This window comes from Rattus norvegicus, chromosome 3 (assembly GCF_036323735.1).
Source record: "Rattus norvegicus strain BN/NHsdMcwi chromosome 3, GRCr8, whole genome shotgun sequence".
NCBI classification, from domain to species: domain Eukaryota; kingdom Metazoa; phylum Chordata; class Mammalia; order Rodentia; family Muridae; genus Rattus; species Rattus norvegicus.
Window position 1 is genome coordinate 152,399,757 of NC_086021.1, and position 17,743 is coordinate 152,417,499.

The 17,743-nt window shown below is 43.5% G+C and overlaps 1 protein-coding gene across 4 annotated transcripts in view; it reads left to right on the plus strand.

Moving 5' to 3' along the window:
- The window catches only part of Sec23b (Sec23 homolog B, COPII coat complex component), a 42,474-nt gene that overhangs the window by 7,417 nt on the left and 17,314 nt on the right, over nucleotides 1-17,743 (plus strand). For all 4 annotated transcript variants that reach the window (XM_006235126.5, XM_063284169.1, XM_063284168.1 and 1 more), the window contains 11 exons: nucleotides 453-539; nucleotides 2,622-2,858; nucleotides 2,960-3,045; nucleotides 3,792-3,936; nucleotides 4,582-4,740; nucleotides 5,077-5,192; nucleotides 7,353-7,476; nucleotides 9,412-9,492; nucleotides 12,553-12,642; nucleotides 13,529-13,635; nucleotides 16,710-16,863. In XM_006235126.5, coding sequence (XP_006235188.1) covers nucleotides 453-539; nucleotides 2,622-2,858; nucleotides 2,960-3,045; nucleotides 3,792-3,936; nucleotides 4,582-4,740; nucleotides 5,077-5,192; nucleotides 7,353-7,476; nucleotides 9,412-9,492; nucleotides 12,553-12,642; nucleotides 13,529-13,635; nucleotides 16,710-16,863 — 1,386 coding nt within the window. The remainder of the gene's footprint in view (nucleotides 1-452; nucleotides 540-2,621; nucleotides 2,859-2,959; nucleotides 3,046-3,791; nucleotides 3,937-4,581; nucleotides 4,741-5,076; nucleotides 5,193-7,352; nucleotides 7,477-9,411; nucleotides 9,493-12,552; nucleotides 12,643-13,528; nucleotides 13,636-16,709; nucleotides 16,864-17,743) is intronic.

Genomic DNA, 17,743 nt, shown 5'->3' on the forward strand with positions numbered 1-17,743 from the left:
GGTTATAAAATCATAGACATGTAAGAGAATTAGAAACTTTTTTTTTTTATTCATTTATTATATATAAGTACACTGTAGCTGTCTTCAGACACACCAGAGGAGGGCATCAGATCTCATTACAGATGGTTGTGAGCCACCATGTGGTTGCTGGGAATTGAACTCAGGACCTCAGGTTAAGAGCAGTGGGGCTCTTAACCACTGAGCCATATCTCCAGCCCCGAGAATTAGAAACTTTGAGTGCTTATATGTATGTTTTAGCAACATGTTTTATGTTTTGTGCTTTCAGAAAATGAATTTTGTAAACAGAAAATAAGTGTACCATGCACAGCTGGAGCTCAGAAGCTCCACTTTCCTAACCAGGATGTGCCTAGGCATAGTCCCCAGTACAGAGGAAAGTGTGGAACACCAGACTCTCAGCCCTAAGTAAATGTTGTTTCTTTTCTTCTTGTCAGTTCCCCCCAGCATATGCAGGCATTTCTGAGGTGAACCAGCCTGCTGAATTGATGCCCCAGTTCTCCACAATCGAGTACATGATCCAGGTAATTTTGTCATGTGTTTAATGAACACTGTTAAATTGAGTTTCTTTGAAATACTTGGAGTCCTGTGTCTCTCACCTGTTCTCAAGAGGAAAAGCTGGTGTCCCTGGGAGCAGGATTCTAGATGGTATGTTCTAGAACATTTGTGTTACTTGCATTATTTTCAAGTCTTGACCCAGGCTTCAAAAAGGATGGACCTGACCAAACTGAAAGCCTGTCCTCCTGAGCTTTCCACATGTCACCTGAAGATACTTCATATTCTAGGTGGTTGGCTTCAGCGTACAGTGTTTCCTTCTTGCCGCTGGTCTCTGTCTACTAGAAGGAAGGATGGGTTTTCAAGGACCACCTTACCCTGAATTAAATCCTGTAGTCTGTTTTCTTTACTAGCTACGTGCTCTTAGTAGTCTGGGATGTAAGTTTTTCACCCATGAGCCCATTATCTCTTTCTCTTGAGCATGATTTCAGTGAAATCAACAACCAAATGCAGCTGAAGAGATGAACAGTGCTGGGGGCTAGCCTGGGCTAGAAAGGTCAGACCCACCCCTTCCTATTCTTATCAGGGACCTCTTTCTTCCACATTCCCTGTCTCATTAGGTAGACCATCCATTGATGCGTTATTCAGAACATACCTAGACCCCACCTACCACTCGTTTCCCAACCCTAGCCATTCTGGGCCATGTGCCTCCTCTCATTAGCTACATTGACAGTCTCTTGGTTGTTCTTCATTTATCTTTGTGTTTTATTCTTTTTTTTTTTTTTTTTTTTGGTTCTTTTTTTCGGAGCTGGGGACCGAACCCAGGGCCTTGCGCTTCCTAGGTAAGCGCTCTACCACTGAGCTAAATCCCCAGCCCCTGTGTTTTATTCTTAACCCAACAGTCATTATAACTCTGTACAGACATATGTTTGGTTACTGATGGACTGAATCGGTCCCTCTTCACCAAAGCAAAACGCAGTCTTCAAGCCCCTTGTCTTATTTCCTGCTATGTCCTTGCCCAGCTCCATGGGCCTTCTTGAATCCTCAAGTGTCACACCTGCAGAAGGGTGTTAGAACTCTTTTTGCTCTGCATTGCTCCCCATTTTTCTCCTTCCTCCACACAACCATAATTTGTTTGTGTGTGTTTGTATGTATGGGCTTGCATACATGTGTGTGCACATGTGTAAGTCTGTGTGTGCATGTGTGTGAGAGTGTGTGCTCATGTATATTTGTGTATGTGTATGCATGAGTGCTCATGCGTGCATGTGCATGTATGTGTGTTTGAGTGTGTGTGTGTGTGTGTGTGTGGGCATATGTGTGCATGCCTGTGTATGCTTGTGTATATATGTGTGCATGTATATGGGGGGCGTTGTGTGGAGGTCAGAGAACAGTTTGTGGAGCCAGTACTTCTACCTTTTGGGTCTTGGGGATTGAGTGCAGGTCATCAGGCTTGGCTTGGCCTTTAACTGCTGAGCCATCTAGTTACCTCAACTTTTACCTTCTTAATGAAGCTGCCCTCATTTCTCATTTCTCTTTATTTTTTTATTTATTTACTTTTTGAGACATGGTATCACTATGTAGGTCTGGCTGTCCTAGCATTCAGTATATAACCAGACTGGCTCAAGCTCACACAGATCCATCTGCCTCTTTCTCGTGAGAGCTGGGGTTACGTCATGGGCTAGCATCCCCAGCCATGATCTCTGTTTAACACAAGGACCTGGCATCTCCCTCCTCCTTCACTATTGCTGCTTCCTCCCTTTTGCTGTTCAGTGATGTAACCCAGGGTCTGCAGTAATGTCTGGCACATAGGAGTATTGAATAGTGAACACATTTTTAGTTTTATGTTTGTCTTGATAAACTTTGGGCTCTCATCATTTGATGATGAGGTAATCAGTTGATGAGGTAAAGCTGCTGTAGGTTCTTACTATATAGCTCTCCTCCCCTGGATATTTACAGGTGTGGAGACTTGCTATATTGTACCTGATTGGTCGTGTGGAATGCAGATTTGTCCCTTGTGAAGAGGTTTATTATTTACTTTTCGTGTTCTTTCTGTGCTCCCTGGTTATGCCTATGTGCATACTGATCATCACGCCATTTTTCTTTTCCCGAAGAGAGGTGCTCGGTCCCCTCTGATCTTTCTCTATGTGGTTGACACGTGTTTGGAAGAAGATGACCTTCAAGCACTCAAAGAGTCGCTGCAGATGTCTCTGAGTCTCCTTCCTCCAGATGCCCTGGTTGGTCTTATCACTTTTGGGAGGATGGTGCAGGTTCATGAGCTAAGCTGTGAAGGAATCTCCAAGAGCTATGTCTTCCGAGGGACCAAGGATTTAACTGCAAAGCAAATACAGGTTAGTACCTCAAAAAGAAGCAGGAGCAAGGGTGGGTCTGCAATGGTATTATTTACTTGTAGTGTTAATGGGGATTGGCTCTTTCTGTTTTTCACTTTTAGGAGATGCTGGGCCTGACCAAGTCAGCTATGCCTGTGCAGCAAGTCAGACCTGGTCAACCTCAGGAGCAGTCTGCTGTTTCCAGCAGGTGAGACAGCAGGGTGCAGTGTCACGCTCTGTGGTGGGCCTGCCTAACAGCCCAGGTGATGAGGGAGAGCAGCCCTAGGACTTCTGGGTCCATAGTTCTAAGAAGAAAAAAAAAATAAAGACCAAACCAGTAGATACTCAGTTCCTCATAGAAACGTTCCGACACTGTTCATCCGGTCTCCTCATTGGCACATGGCTGCTATCCTTCATCTTTAAGTAAAGCAGACAGAACATAAATCATTTCTGTGGGTATTTTTAAATAAGCCTGTGAGATGGCACTCACTTTGTCAGTGTATCGAAAGCTTCTGGTTGCTGGAGACAGCCTCCTCTCTGTTCAGAAACCAGAGTTTCTCTCTATTCAGCTGCTGAGGCCCAAGAGGAATGGAAACAGAAGCTTCAGCCTGGAGAGGACTCTCCACATAGATGGGCCTCAAACAAACGGGAGCCACACTAGGCTTATCATTAGGGTTTCCCTGCTGCTTAAAATTTAATTAAACTTACTTTTCCCTTTTCAACTTGGTTTTTTTATGATACATGCATAAGTGTGATTATTAGATTTTATGGCATATTTCACACTAAAATTCCTTGGAATTGCTTCTGTATTTATAGAGATCATTTTGAAGGAAAAAGTTTTGAGTTTTTCCTATTGGATAATTGTTTTGAAGAGTGGTTAGTTGTGTGCCCTAGGGTTGAAGGTCAAGGTACTTTATTAAATCTCAACTGATGTTTGCTTTTGAAATCATACAGATTTCTACAGCCCGTTCACAAGATTGACATGAACCTCACAGATCTTCTTGGGGAGCTGCAGAGGGACCCATGGCCCGTAACTCAGGGGAAGAGACCACTGAGATCCACTGGTGTTGCTTTGTCCATTGCTGTTGGCTTGTTGGAGGTAATTCAGATTTTTATAGAGACCTATCAAATCATACAAGCTGTTCTTGTTCTTGTTGGCTTTGTTGGAAAATTTCTTGTGCCTCAAGTCAGCCCTTTGTCTATGTATTAGAAAATGTTTTGGGCTGGGGAGATGGCTCAGCAGTTAAGAGCACTGACTGCTCTTCCAGAGGTCCTGAGTTCAAATCCCAGCAACCACATGGTGGCTCACAACCATCTGTAATGGAATCTGATGCCCTCTTCTGGTGTGTCTGAAGACAATGACAGTGTACTCATATATAATAAATATATAAATCTGTTTTTTTAAAAAAAGAAAATGTTTCCATCATTATTATCCACATCGAGGAGGAACTCAGTATTTTGCAAATACCACAAAGTTTTCATGAAAAGCTAAGGGAATTAGGGTAGTGGAGTGCTTTTACTAAAGTAATGGAAGTTTACTGGTTTGGAGACAGTAAGATATACTCTTCTCCCCCACACCCCCATGGATGTTACTCTGCAGCAGAACTAGTGCCAAGAACCTGTGAGGCAGCAGGAGTGTGAAGACAGTTGGTTGTCTCTGGAGGATTTGAATATAGAAACAAACCGTGCTCAGAGGTGGAACTGTATGTTTCTGCCACAGTCTTTACGCTAACTCTATTTTTAGGGTACATTCCCAAATACTGGAGCCAGGATCATGCTGTTCACTGGTGGGCCCCCGACCCAAGGACCTGGCATGGTGGTTGGAGATGAATTGAAGACTCCTATTCGTTCCTGGCACGATATTGAGAAAGATAATGCACGGTTCATGAAAAAGGCAACCAAGGTAGGTACCCTCAGATGCCAGCTGTAATTACAGTCGCACAGCCAGGTGTGGACTGCTCCAGATCAGTGATGGCCGCTTGCTGAGGTCAGCGGGTGCTTGTGTAGTGACAGTCTTCCAGATCTTGCCTCTTTTGAACTCACTGACCCCACCTGACTGGTTAGAGTGAGCGGCTCTAGAGTGTTTAAAGAGTTTTGACTCTAAGGCTGCCTTTTGATTTTACATGCTGTTTTATAGGCGGTGAACTCTGTGCTCCCGTTGTTGATAACACCCTTAGGTGTGGTAAGATGTGCCTTGGGAACTATGCTTCTGTTTCCTAAGAGTTTTCTTTCTTTATAGCATTATGAGATGCTTGCTAATCGAACTGCTACAAATGGTCACTGCATTGATATTTATGCTTGTGCCCTTGATCAAACTGGACTTCTGGAGATGAAGTGCTGTCCAAATCTTACAGGGTAAGAGGTTCACATTGAACATCTGGGAACTAGGGAAGGAATGAATGATGGAGTTACGGGGTGAGTGAGGCCAGCTTTGGAGTTTTCTGGTGACTCTGAGGTTTGGAATGGGTGACTGGAAAGGGACTGTGGGCCCTGTGGAGGAAGAAGCAGTGCTTAGAAGAGGTCTCAGGATTTCACTGGGAACAAGTTGCATCCGAGTAACTTTGTTAATTTGTCTCTTCTTTGGAGTTGTTAGACTTGTCTGCAGACTAGGCCATCAAGCTGGTATGCAGTACCTGGCCTTCAGCAGGGCACTTCTTTGTGATAATGAGTAAATGCCATCTGAGTGTCAAGTAGTTAGAAGAAGCTTGACCTGGCCAATGACTCTGTGATTAATGCTAGTCACACTGTCACCGTATGGGGTACACTTGCCAACAAGTCATATTGTCCTCAAGTGAAAACGTAGAATAAATTCTCAGCCTGCAGTGATGGCTGGACTAGGAACCTTAGGCGCTCATGGGAACTGATTAGGAGTGTTCTTTGGTTTTCCTCAGACCTCTGCATCAAAAGCTCTTGGGGAGCAGTGGTGGAGATTGGGGTGTTCATGAAAGTGCGAGAAGCACTGAGGTGGACACTGAATCCGAAGCTCAGCTGCACATTAGTGTCACCTAGGGAGCGTTAAGAGTGAAAGGGCAACAAAACAAGCTGCTTTGCTGTCATGTTCTCCACTCCCAGTCCCCAGCAGCCTAAAATAATGAACATGGGCGTGGCTTGCGTATCAGCATTCTTCAAAGTTTCTGTCCTGTGGTTCTAACATAGATCAGAGTTTGAGCATACACAGCCTTGGTTTTGCTGGGAGCTCAGTAGAAGTGCAACCTCTCAGAGCTCATTTCCCACTTGCCCAATCAGAACCTACATCGACGGAATACGCACGCACGCAGGCACGCACGCATGCACCAGTGTGCACATGTGGCGGTCACAGGACACTGTGTGAAGTTAGTTATCTTCTTCCACTGTGTGGAACTCAGATTGAACATCTCTTGCTTGGTGGCAAGCACCTTTACTTGTTGAACCATCTTCTGGTCCAGATTTATGCCTTTCTTTTTTTTTTTTTTAAAGATTTATTTATTTATTATATATAAGTACACTGTAGCTGTCTTCAGACACACCAGAAGAGGGTATCAGATCTCATTACAGATGGTTGTGAGCCACCATGTGGTTGCTGGGAATTGAACTCAGGACCTCTGGAAGAGCAGTCGGTGCTCTTAACCGCTGAGCCATCTCTCCAGCCCCGATTTATGCCTTTCTAATCAACCTCCATAGTGATTCTTCTCTGCTCTCTTAGGGGCGGGCATAGGAGGTAGAGCCTAAGTCATTTGAGCGTGGTTTGGAATGGTCAGATACTAGAGATGAGATACATGTATTGTTGAACGGATTGGAATAGCGTGAGTTCCCACTGGTCCTGGTGGGCAGACCTGTAACACTAGCATTCTGGAGGATCTTGAGATCAAGGCTGGCCTGGGCTGTATAGCAAGAAGTTGATGTTACAAAGAAAAGCCCCTTTTCCAAAGAAGACAAAAGCCAATAACACAAGCGCTAGCAAGATGGCTCAGCAGGGAGGTGCCTGCCTGCCACCAAGTCTGAGGCTTTCAGTCCCTGATGCTCAAATGTGGAAGGAGACACCAACTCCTGCAGGTTGTCCTCTGACCTCTGAACCCTCCATGAATATGTACACCCACACAGAAACTTACAAATACACATATACAAGGAGATGATGGACACATGTAATGGGTGTGGGATGGGAGGGAGCACTAAAACAACCATGGAAACAATAGCAGTCCATGGCCTGGTCTAGGAGGATTACTTCAGGCAAAGTCACAGTGACCCCAGGCTGAGCTAGAGGGGTAGTAGATGGTTTTCCTGGAAAAGGCACTGGTGATCCCTTAGTGCTGGGTTTCCTCGCTGAGATGGTGTGCTTTTTCCTTTAAACATTCAATTTACAGGGGGCACGTGGTCACCTGGAGACACCTGGCAGGGAGGGAGGAAATTCTGTGTGTGTGTGTATGTGTGTGTGTGTGTGTGTGTATGTGTGTGTGTAAATTGTTTGCGAATCTTACGGGAACGACCAAAATGGCTTCCAGTCCTTTGAAATGTGTACTCTCCCCCTTTCTTATCCAGAGGCCTCATGGTGATGGGAGACTCATTCAACACCTCTCTCTTCAAGCAGACCTTCCAAAGGATTTTTAGTAAAGACTTCAACGGAGATTTCAGAATGGCGTTTGGTGCTACCCTGGAAGTCAAGGTGCAGTAGGCGTCTAGAAAAGTTTGATTTTAAATTAGCTTATATAATTAGCTTATAGCATTTTCATACATGCATGATAAATACTTAATTATTTATTATTTACCTGAGGCAGGGTCTTACTGTGTGTATCCTCAATTGGCTTGGAACTCACTAGTCTAGAACAGGCTTGCCTCGGACTCCTAGAGATCTGCTGCTTCTCCCTCCAGTGTGCTGTATTGTACGTAGCCATATGACAACTTTTGAAACTTGATTGGGATTAGTGTGGCTCAGCTTAGACCCTGCAGCCTCAGCTGATAGATATAAGCTTTAATGACCACTTAAAAGGATCCAGTAAGATGGATATCACGAAGTATTTGGTCCACTGTATTCCTTTCTTCTCAGGGATTACCCATGTGTTTATTAAGGTTCTAAACAGAAAGTTTCTCTTTCTCCTCAGACCCTGCTCTGTTGCACCCTGGTTAAGGATAGGTAGAGTTAGTTGGGTGTGTGGTGGGTGTTGGTTGCCATACTGGGGCTTAAAGACAGGCAAGTCACACATGGTCAGTATCCACCCAGCCATCGGTGTGAGCCACTGCACTGCAGAGTGGGGTTTATATTTAAGAAGAACGTGGTGTTCAAATACTTTGTAGGAAATCAGAGTCCTAGACAACTGAATCTTAAGCAATTGAGAAACCATTAAAAGGGGCTGTTAGAAACTTGGTTAGAGAATTAGAGAAAAGCATTAAATTATCTAGGGTAGGCTTTAAACAGTGTCTTTACATGTTTAAGGGGTTTGCTTCATTGCTTATTTAGCAGAGTTGGAAGTTGTTAAAAAAGGGGATAGGGAGCTGGCTCTGTGGATGTAGTGCCTGCTGTGTAAGCATGAGTGCCTTGAGTTAGGATCCCAGCATCTATGTAAAAGCTAAGAGGAATGGGTTGAGCGCATGCTTTAATCCCAGCACTGTGGAGGCAGAAGCAGGTGGGTCTCTGAGTTCAAGGTCAGCCTAGTCTACAGAGCTAGTTCTAGAACAGCTAGGGCTACACAGAGAAACCCTGTCTAAAATCACCCCTGCCTCCCCCAAAAAGAGGTGTGGACTGAATTCATTTTTATTGAAATGAAGTCAGATTTTAAATAATAATTTAAGAAAAAAAAATTAAGAGTCAGAAAAATCTGTGAGTTCAGAGCCAGCCTGGTCTATGTAGTGAGTTCCAGAACAATCAGGACTACATAGAGGTGACATGCCTCAAAGAAAAGAAAAGGAAAGAAAAGAAACGAAAAAGATCTCCGTTGGTCTTACCATTTTGTTAGGGTTTGTGAATTCAGTATTTTTAAAGGAATACAAGACAATGTTTACTGGATAGAAATATGTAAATAAGTATGAATATGCATGGTATTTGGAAAAGAATGTAATGCAGTTGGTAGAGTTGTTACCTTTCATATATAACAGTATCAAAGGTTGGAAATGAATAGAGTTGAAAATGCCACCTGGCCAGGTGTGGGGGTGCCATCCTGTATCCTGGCATTTAGGCAGAGGCAGGAGGATTGTGAGTGTAAGTTCACTTGAGCTATCCATGGATTTCCAGGCTAGTCTCAGCTACTTGGGGATTCTGCTTCAAATCAAACAAAAGAACTTTGTCTTGATTTTGAGATGGTCTAATGAACTCAGACTGGCCTCAAATACACTCACTATACATCGAGGCTGGCCTTGAACTCTTCATCTTTGCCTCAGCCTGCTGAGTATTACTATTGAACCATTACACCTGGTCTTTTGATGGACTTTCTATGGTGGACTTTGTTGACGCTTTAACCAGCTCCTAGTGTTCTTGGAAAAGCCTGAGTGGGCATTTAGATAGTGTACTCTATTAGCAATTTTCTCTGGGAATTTTCCTCTAAGTTTGTATTATGATCGTAGTAGCAGCAGGCTGACTGTTAACTTAATGTGTGATTTGTTTTAGACCTCTCGGGAACTGAAGATTGCAGGTGCCATTGGTCCATGTGTGTCTCTGAATGTGAAAGGACCATGTGTGTCAGAAAATGTAAGGAAAATCACCTTCTCACTTGCCCTGTAGTAAACTCATTAGCTAAGTCAGACCATGATGATCTTGTATTGTATCACGGGAGGTGACTTGTCTGAGAGGAGCTCTAACCCTCACTGATGACAACTCTAAGAGGTATTGTCATCTGTCCTTCTGCTCACTGATATGTCTTTGACCAGAGAAGAAAACATGGAGTCAGGGAGGTTAAGTTAACCCTTACACAGCTGCTGATGAAGAGGACCCAGATCTCAGGTTCCTCCCACGTCTGATATGTGGATGCTGTCTCACTGAGAACAAAAGCAATTCTACAGCAAATTCAGAATTCTTCCAGAATAACCTGTGATAACGAGTGAGACCTCTTAGTTGGTCGGACAGTGGATGGATGATGCAGATGCATATGTATTGTTAGTTATGAGAGCAAAGTGCAGGCATCCCCTTGTGTAAGTGGCTTTGCTGATGGTCCCCAGGCTGTGAGCATGCTTTAGCTGCTAAAAGCCACAGCACCTGATTTATGAGGCCTCTTCTGCATTGGTTACGTGTACTAAGTGTAACCTCAGAATATGAAAATGTATCAGTGAGTGTTGCATCAAGGGATGAAGTCACAGATTCCTCTTTGATTAATTTGATCCAGAGTAAGCCCAAGTTTGAGCTCTTCACTTCTCTCTGTTCTTCTGTCTGTCCATAGTTACTGGTCTATCCGTGATCTCCATGGGTGTCTGTGCCCTTGCCTGTCTGAATGCTGTCTGGTGTCTCACTTTCCCTTTGTCTGTCTGTGGTCTGTATTTACTGAACAACCCAGGAAGGATCCCATGGAGAAGGAAGAGGGTTTCTTTACAAAAGTCACTAACAGGTTTACAAGGGGAGAGGTCATTTTACTGACCCCAAGTAACCCCAATTTGCACTCAGTGCTGCAAACAAGCTATGCCTATATGTTGTTTCTAAGATGTGTGGTGAGTGTTTTATAAGGTCGTTTCCAACATGTTGGCTGTTGTTAGCTACATGTATACATATGTACACATGTCTTACTCTGGCTCAGGAGCATGGGAGAGTATATAATGTAAGGCTGCATGTATACATATGTACACGTGTCTTCCTCTGGCTCAGGAGCATGGGAGAGTATATAATGTAAGATTAACTCAGTGCGTTAGTTCAGGTTGTAAAAGCTGATTCATGGGCTGTCCAAGGCAAGTAAGGTTAGTGTTACATCGTTATTTTAAGGTTGCACACCAACAGACTGATTGCACAGTAGGATAGCCTGTGATCAAGAGGTGTATTTGACTGTGAGGTCCAACAAAATTTCAATCCTTTAGAATGCAAGAACTTTTTTCCCCCCTATAAAATTGTATCACTGCAGTCTCTGAGGTGTCCTGGGATGTTGTTACACAGTCTTGTCCTTCCCTTCTTGTCATCCACAGTGGGAGGTGGACGATAGAACTGTTGTGGACTTAGGGTGCATACACTCACTAGCTGAGTGGCCTGGGTACAATTCTTAACGCTTTATAATTGAGTGTTTCTAGAAAATGGGAAAATAGCAATATCTACTTAAGAATGTTAGGAGTGAATGAGGTTGGTCGGTTGGCACACTTAGGACAAGACACACTGGAGCCCCATACAAGTTGTATATCTCTTGTATGTCAGAGCCGACACTGGCAGTGACTATATAAATGAAAGTTTTGTCGAGCTTGGCAGGGGTTCACTATTTGTATACACGCCTCTGTAGTCCTTGGATGAAGGACTTTCTGCCCCAAAGCCCAATGAAGGTTGTTTGTCTCAGTGTGCCAAGTGACTTGCACCACCATTCCTGTTTTCGTGGAAGGGCTTTGGAAGCCTGCCCCCCCCAGGATACTTTCTGTGAGCTGGAAAGTCTCCCTGACGAAGGTTCCTGCAGTGGTTTTAAAAAGATACTTTAAAACGTGCACCACACTGATTAGTTTCCATTTGAATTCAGCATTGAAAGTTTTGGTTGGAGGGTGAGGATGCTTTCAGGGTTAAGGAAAGCGCAGCTGCAATCATGCTGCAGTCTTAGGAACCGTACATGTGTTCCTGTGTACCCACCTTCTAGCACCACCGGGAGGTGTTGGTGGCATTCCATAGCAGTTGGTGCTGCATTTGCCCACTGTGTGTAGTTATGACCTCCTGCTATGTTTGCTTTACCACCATTATTTTCAGAAACCTTTGGAAATAATTTTCAGATGTCATGACACTTGGTTCTTAAGTGATATACAGTGTGTATATTCTAAAAATAAGGCTGTTATATCATTTCCTCATTGTCAAGTCTGTGAAAATGAACAATGATCTCAAAGTAGCATCTGGTACAGCACCTAGCCTGCGCTCTCTCCCCACTTTGCTCCCAACTGCTCTCTGTGGCTCTCCTAATCCCACCAGCGTTGCTTTCAGTTCCGTAGCCTTAATTTTTCAAGCCCGAGCCTAGCCCTCACCTTTTGCTCTCTTCTTTCTGTTTCTGTGCTTTTATGTTTCCAGACAGTGATGTTGAAGGCAGTGCTGAATATCTTCTCTAGAGGAGTCTGCGGTCTGGGGCATCTGCTTCTGCACAGTGGTATTTAAGCTGTTTCTCTCCTCCCTGTGCTTGAGTGAATGGAAGTTAGGGTTAAAGATAAAACCGGAATCTGCTCAAAGCTTCTGTCTGTCCCTATGATTTCTAGTTGATCTTCAGCTCTGTTTTATTATTCTAATAGTGATGAAAAAAGCAATTGCAGCTTTTAAACCAATTCTCTTTGTTTTTTTTCCCAACATTTGACATGATTCTTTGTTGACTTAAGTATTATATGCTGTATATATGTTTTATATATATGATGTATTAAGATGATTTAGAGTGCCTGTATAAAAAGGTTAATTTTAAAAGTACTATAAATGTAAACATCAAGATTCCTTCTGGTTTGTAATTATACATTTTCTAGATGTTTTTACTTGAATTTAAAATTTTAGCTTGGACCAAATGTTCAAATGTGACCTACCCCGCTCATTCAGTGTTTCTAACTCCTGGTTTCCCTCAGGATTTATTTTCATATGTGCCTTTTGAAATTCCCCTCTCATCCCTAGGAGCTCGGCGTTGGTGGCACAAGTCAGTGGAAGATCTGTGGCCTGGATCCTTCGTCTACTCTTGGCATCTACTTTGAAGTTGTCAATCAGGTGCGTAGCAATTTTCATGTTACAATTTCTTCTGATTTATTAGGAAGTACTGTGTCCTGGCTTGATATACCTTTGGTATCCTGTTAGCTGTTGTGTTAATTTGGTGTGCTCTTTTAAAATTCCCTCCAGCATTTAGTTAGAATCAAGCAGCAAATTACTTTGCTCCTTTATTGTTGATCTGACAAGGTCCTGAGATGAGTACTGGCTTTTCTTAGCTGTCATAACTCATGAATTTTTGAGGGAATCAGTCTTTTCCCAATATTTTGTTATGCGAAATCACAAATATCCAGAAGAGTTGGTCAGACTTGTACAGGAACACCTGCATAACCACTACTTAGATTCTATAATCTATTCTACATGGTTGCATTGTTAACTGTCTCCATTTTATTTTCTGTGCTTTTGTGGGTGCAGGGGAGATGAGACGGGGTGTCTTGTAGACCAGTGTGGCTTTGAGCTTCGGATCCTTCTGCTTCCATATTCAAGTGCTGGGATCGCAGGTGTACGTCACCACACCTGGCTTATTTTTGATACGCTTCAGAGCAACTTGCAATCACCCGTGGTTTTCATCTCTAAATAGCTTAGCACCAATTCGTCAACTGAGAGTTTACTTTTATTCCTTCTGATACTGGGGACTGAACCCAAGGCCTCATGTATTGTATGCACACGATCTATCACTGAGCTACATAGCCAGCCCCAGTTCATTTGAATGTGCTACTGCTCCTCCTCCTCCTCCCCTCTCCCTTTTAGATAAGATACAATGATACCATAGAACATGCATGTCCTAAGTGTACCAGTGAAAATGTACTGAGAACCTCAGTGCTTTAGAAGGACCATGTTTAAGTCATGCCTGTGACAGTAACCAGATGTGTGGCCTCTCATCCTGCAGCACAATGCCCCGATTCCCCAGGGAGGCAGAGGTGCCATCCAGTTTGTCACTCAGTATCAGCATTCCAGCACTCAGAAGCGCATCCGAGTGACCACCATTGCCCGCAAGTGAGTGTCTTGTCTCTTTCTTCTTGACCAAGGCTGAGGAGTGTCCTGTGAGCATTTTAACTGCCTTGACTTTATCTTTCTGGTTCTTTGGCTGGTCTTCCCAGTTCCTTGCTCACTCACTGATCAGCCCTTCTTGGTTAACCCAAGTGAACCTTTATGCACTTACCAAGAAGAAATCAGCTTTCAGTAGCAATATAGTTAATTAAAAACTTTTTGTTTTATTTGTTAGATAAGTAAATTATGTATCTCGTTAAAGAAGTAAACAGAACATAAGTGCAATTGGCCCTCTGTATCCATCTGTTTCATAACCATAAATGTAACCATACTGGAATGGAAAATATTATTTGACATTATGTCTGTATTAAACATGTAGGGACTTCTTTAAAAATTCCATAAACAGGGCTGGAGAGATGGCTCAGTGGTTAAGAGCACCCGACTACTCTTCCAGAGGTCCCGAGTTCAATTCCCAGCAACCACATGTGGCTCACAACCATCTGTAAAGAGATCCAATGCCCTCTTCTGGTATATCTGAAGACAGCTACAGTGTACTTATATATAATAAATGAATAAACCTTAAAAAAAAAATTCCATAAACAATACAGTATAACAGCTATTTATATAGTGTTTCCATGGTCAGTGGTAATGTAGAGATGTAGGACAATCTATTTAGATGTTTACAAATACCATGGCATTTTATCTGTATTTATTTATTTAATTTTTGAGATACTATGTATCCCTGGCTATTCTGGAACTTACTATGTACACCAGGCTGACTTTGAACTCACAGAGATCTGCCTGTCTCTGCCTGTCTCTGCCTCCCGTGGGCTGGGATTAAAGACATGCCCTGCCATGCCCAGGTGAACTATGCTGTTTTATATCAGTGACTTGATATCCGAGGGGGTGGGGAGGGGGTGTCTCCAGTAGATAATGAGAAATAACTACTTACTTATGGGTGTCTTTACTTTCCCTTCTCAGAGTTAAAGCTGTGTAAACTTCACTGCACACCCTCACTTCTGTGCTGCTTAGACCATATATGTATGGCAGCTTATTTCTATGTCTGTGTACTTATATCTGTGTGTTTATCTCTGGCATGCATGTCTCCTGTCGGTTATTTCAGTGGTCACATACTATTGCATAGTTTATGTGTGATGCTGCTGCTGTTAAAGGGACTGCAGGCGCTTCTCCACGCTGCTGCTTTCCACATTTTAGTTTTAGTCATTTGTACATGGAAGTGTTTCCCTCTCCCCGTCCCTCTCCCTCTCCCTCTCCCTACTGATATACTCTCCACAGTACTGGGGACTGAACCAGGGTCCGTCTCTCATGCTCTCTCACTTTACCACTGAGCTTCAGCCTCAGCCCCAAGAGTATTTCTTGTCAGTCATTTCATAGAGTTGAAATTTTAGAAACTGCAAAACCTGCTATCTTAAGTGATTTGTTCTCTCCTCAGTATGGTAAGGAGAGTACCCCACTACCTCATTAATAGTGGATGGTATTAATATTTAGATGCAAATAGTAATATCTCATTTTCATTTAGATTTCCCCATTTATCATTCAACTCAAGTTGATATTTCATGTTATCTCTTCTGTGATCAAGCCTGTTCTAGTTCATCAATGTGCGGGGGTATTTTAGCCCACAAGTCCAAGTTGTAGTTCATTATAGAGGGAAAGCCACAGTGGCAGAAGCTTGAGGGAGCCGATCACATCTGCAGTCAATCCATAGACTGAGAATAGATATGTTCCTACTACTCAACCATGTCTTCTACTCTTACACGGTCTGGGACCCAAACCCCTGGAATGATACCACCTGCCCTGGGCTGGGTCTTCCCACCCCAGTGAAGAGAGATAGCTTGGTAGTTAAGACCACTTGCTCTTGCAGAGGCCTGGAGTTGGGTTCTTAGCACCCATGCAGCATGGTTCACCACTGCCTGTGACTAGTTTCAGACACCCAACTCCTTTTTCTTAATTTCAAGGGCACCTGTACACACACATAAACATAAAAAAAATAAGTTGTTAAAAAAGAAAGGAAAAGATTTAAAGAAATCCCTCATAGCATGGATGCCCTCAGCATGTCAACCTGCTCTAAGTAGTCCCTGAATGGTACTTTCTTCCCAGCTGATTCTAAGTTATGTTGGGTTGACAGAGCGGATCTTCTCAGAGTCTCTGCCATTGTTTATAAAATCTTTTCTTTCTTTTTCTTTCCATCCTCTGCCACCCGCCCCCACCTCTCCTTGGGCTGACCTTGAGCTCACTGTCGTTGAGTATGACCTGGAGCTCCTTGTCTCTCTACCCCCACACACCCCTCTCCTTAGGCTGACCTTGAGCTCCTTGTCTCTCTGCCCCCACAACCCACCTCTCCTTGGGCTGACCTTGAGCTCACTGTAGCTGAGTATGACCTGGAGCTCCTTGTCTCTCTGCCCCACCTGGAAAGTGCTGTGTTTACATGCCCGTGTCTCCGTGTCCAGCTGTGTAGGGTGATAGCACTTTTCTTCATTGGTTTGCAGAATAATTATTTGCATTTGCTTTTCTTCCCTCATGATCTTTTAGCTCTTTTCATTTTTAGTGACCTGAAAAATTCTTATACATGTTCTTCATTCACTTTTCCAAGGAGGTGGATTCTAGGAAGTCTTTTTGTAAAGTTGTAAATGCTTAGATTTTTCATAAGGACTGGCCTGGAGGAAGGCAGTCTGAATTAAGACTTGCCTGGTGGATTATGGGGAAGTTTTTCTGTTGTGCTTTTTTTTTTTAAAGATGTATTTATTTATTATATATAAGTACACTGTAGCTGTCTTCAGACACACCAGATGAGGGCATCAGATCCTATTACAGATGGTTGGGAGCCACCATGTGGTTGCTGGGAATTGAACTCAGGACCTCTGGAAGAGCAGTCAGTGCTCTTAACCACTGAGCCATCTCTCCAGCCCCCTTCTGTTGTGCTTTTAACCTTCAGCCAGCACCTAAGAGTGACTAACAAAAATGCAGGGCAACCTTGTCTTGGACAATTGAATGGGATCTCTGAGTGGAGATCTCGCCTTGGTAGTTCCAGTTAGAAGTGTGGTGCTAACTCTGGCTGTCAGTTGGGCAGATGCACAGAGTCAGCTGAGGCACATAGAAGCAGCGTTTGACCAGGAGGCTGCAGCAGTCTTGATGGCACGGCTTGGAGTGTTCCGGGCAGAGTCAGAGGAGGGGCCTGACGTGCTCCGGTGGCTGGATCGACAACTCATCAGACTGGTAAGATGGGAGCAATGCATAGGGTTTAGTCTGTGTCTCTTCCACTTTCTACAAAAGGAAACTCCCGCTTTAGCCTATTATATTTTATGTTTTAAAAGTATTTATTTATTTACTTGTGTGTGCACATGCCAGAGTGCATGTGTGTGCACCAAGTGTTTGTAGGAGCCTGTGGAGGTAAGAAGACGGTTTGATCTCCTTGGAACTGAAGTTATGTGAACTGCTGTGTTGGTGCTAGGAAATGCACCCCAGGCTTCTGCAAGTACTCTTAACCACTGAGACTCTTTTCAGTCCCAAATCCTATGACGTTATATAGTCAAATAGCAAGAATTTTACAGTTGCTCACTTTAGGCCAAACACTAGAAATGAAAGAAGTGTTAAATGTACATTTTCATTTGAGGGCTGACATTGCAGTGTGTAAGAAACAACATGGACCATTTGGGGAATGGTACAAATCTATGTGTGCTAAAAGCTGAGTTAGAGGAGTTGTTGCCGGTTGCAATGGCCTGGTATTCTAGGAGATCAAAAGGAGGCTTTAGAAATTGGAGTCCAGGCACAGCAAGTTCAGGGGAATACCCTGAACTTACGTATTTACCCAGGTCTGATTAGGAAAGAGAGAACAGAAAGAAGAAGTGTGGTTGTGTTGGGCTCTAATCTCTGCACTAGGGAGGTAGAGGCAGTAAGGGCCACTGGCTCGAGGCCAGCATGAGGTACATATTGAGTCCTCAATGACTCTGAAAAACAAAACAATAACCCAAGTAAACACAAATAATAATTTAAAAGGGAAAGCTTTATATTACAAACAACTGGGGTTGGGGGTATAGGTCAGTGGTACGGGACCTGTCTGGCATATGTAAAGCCCTAGGTTCCAGGAAAGGCAGGT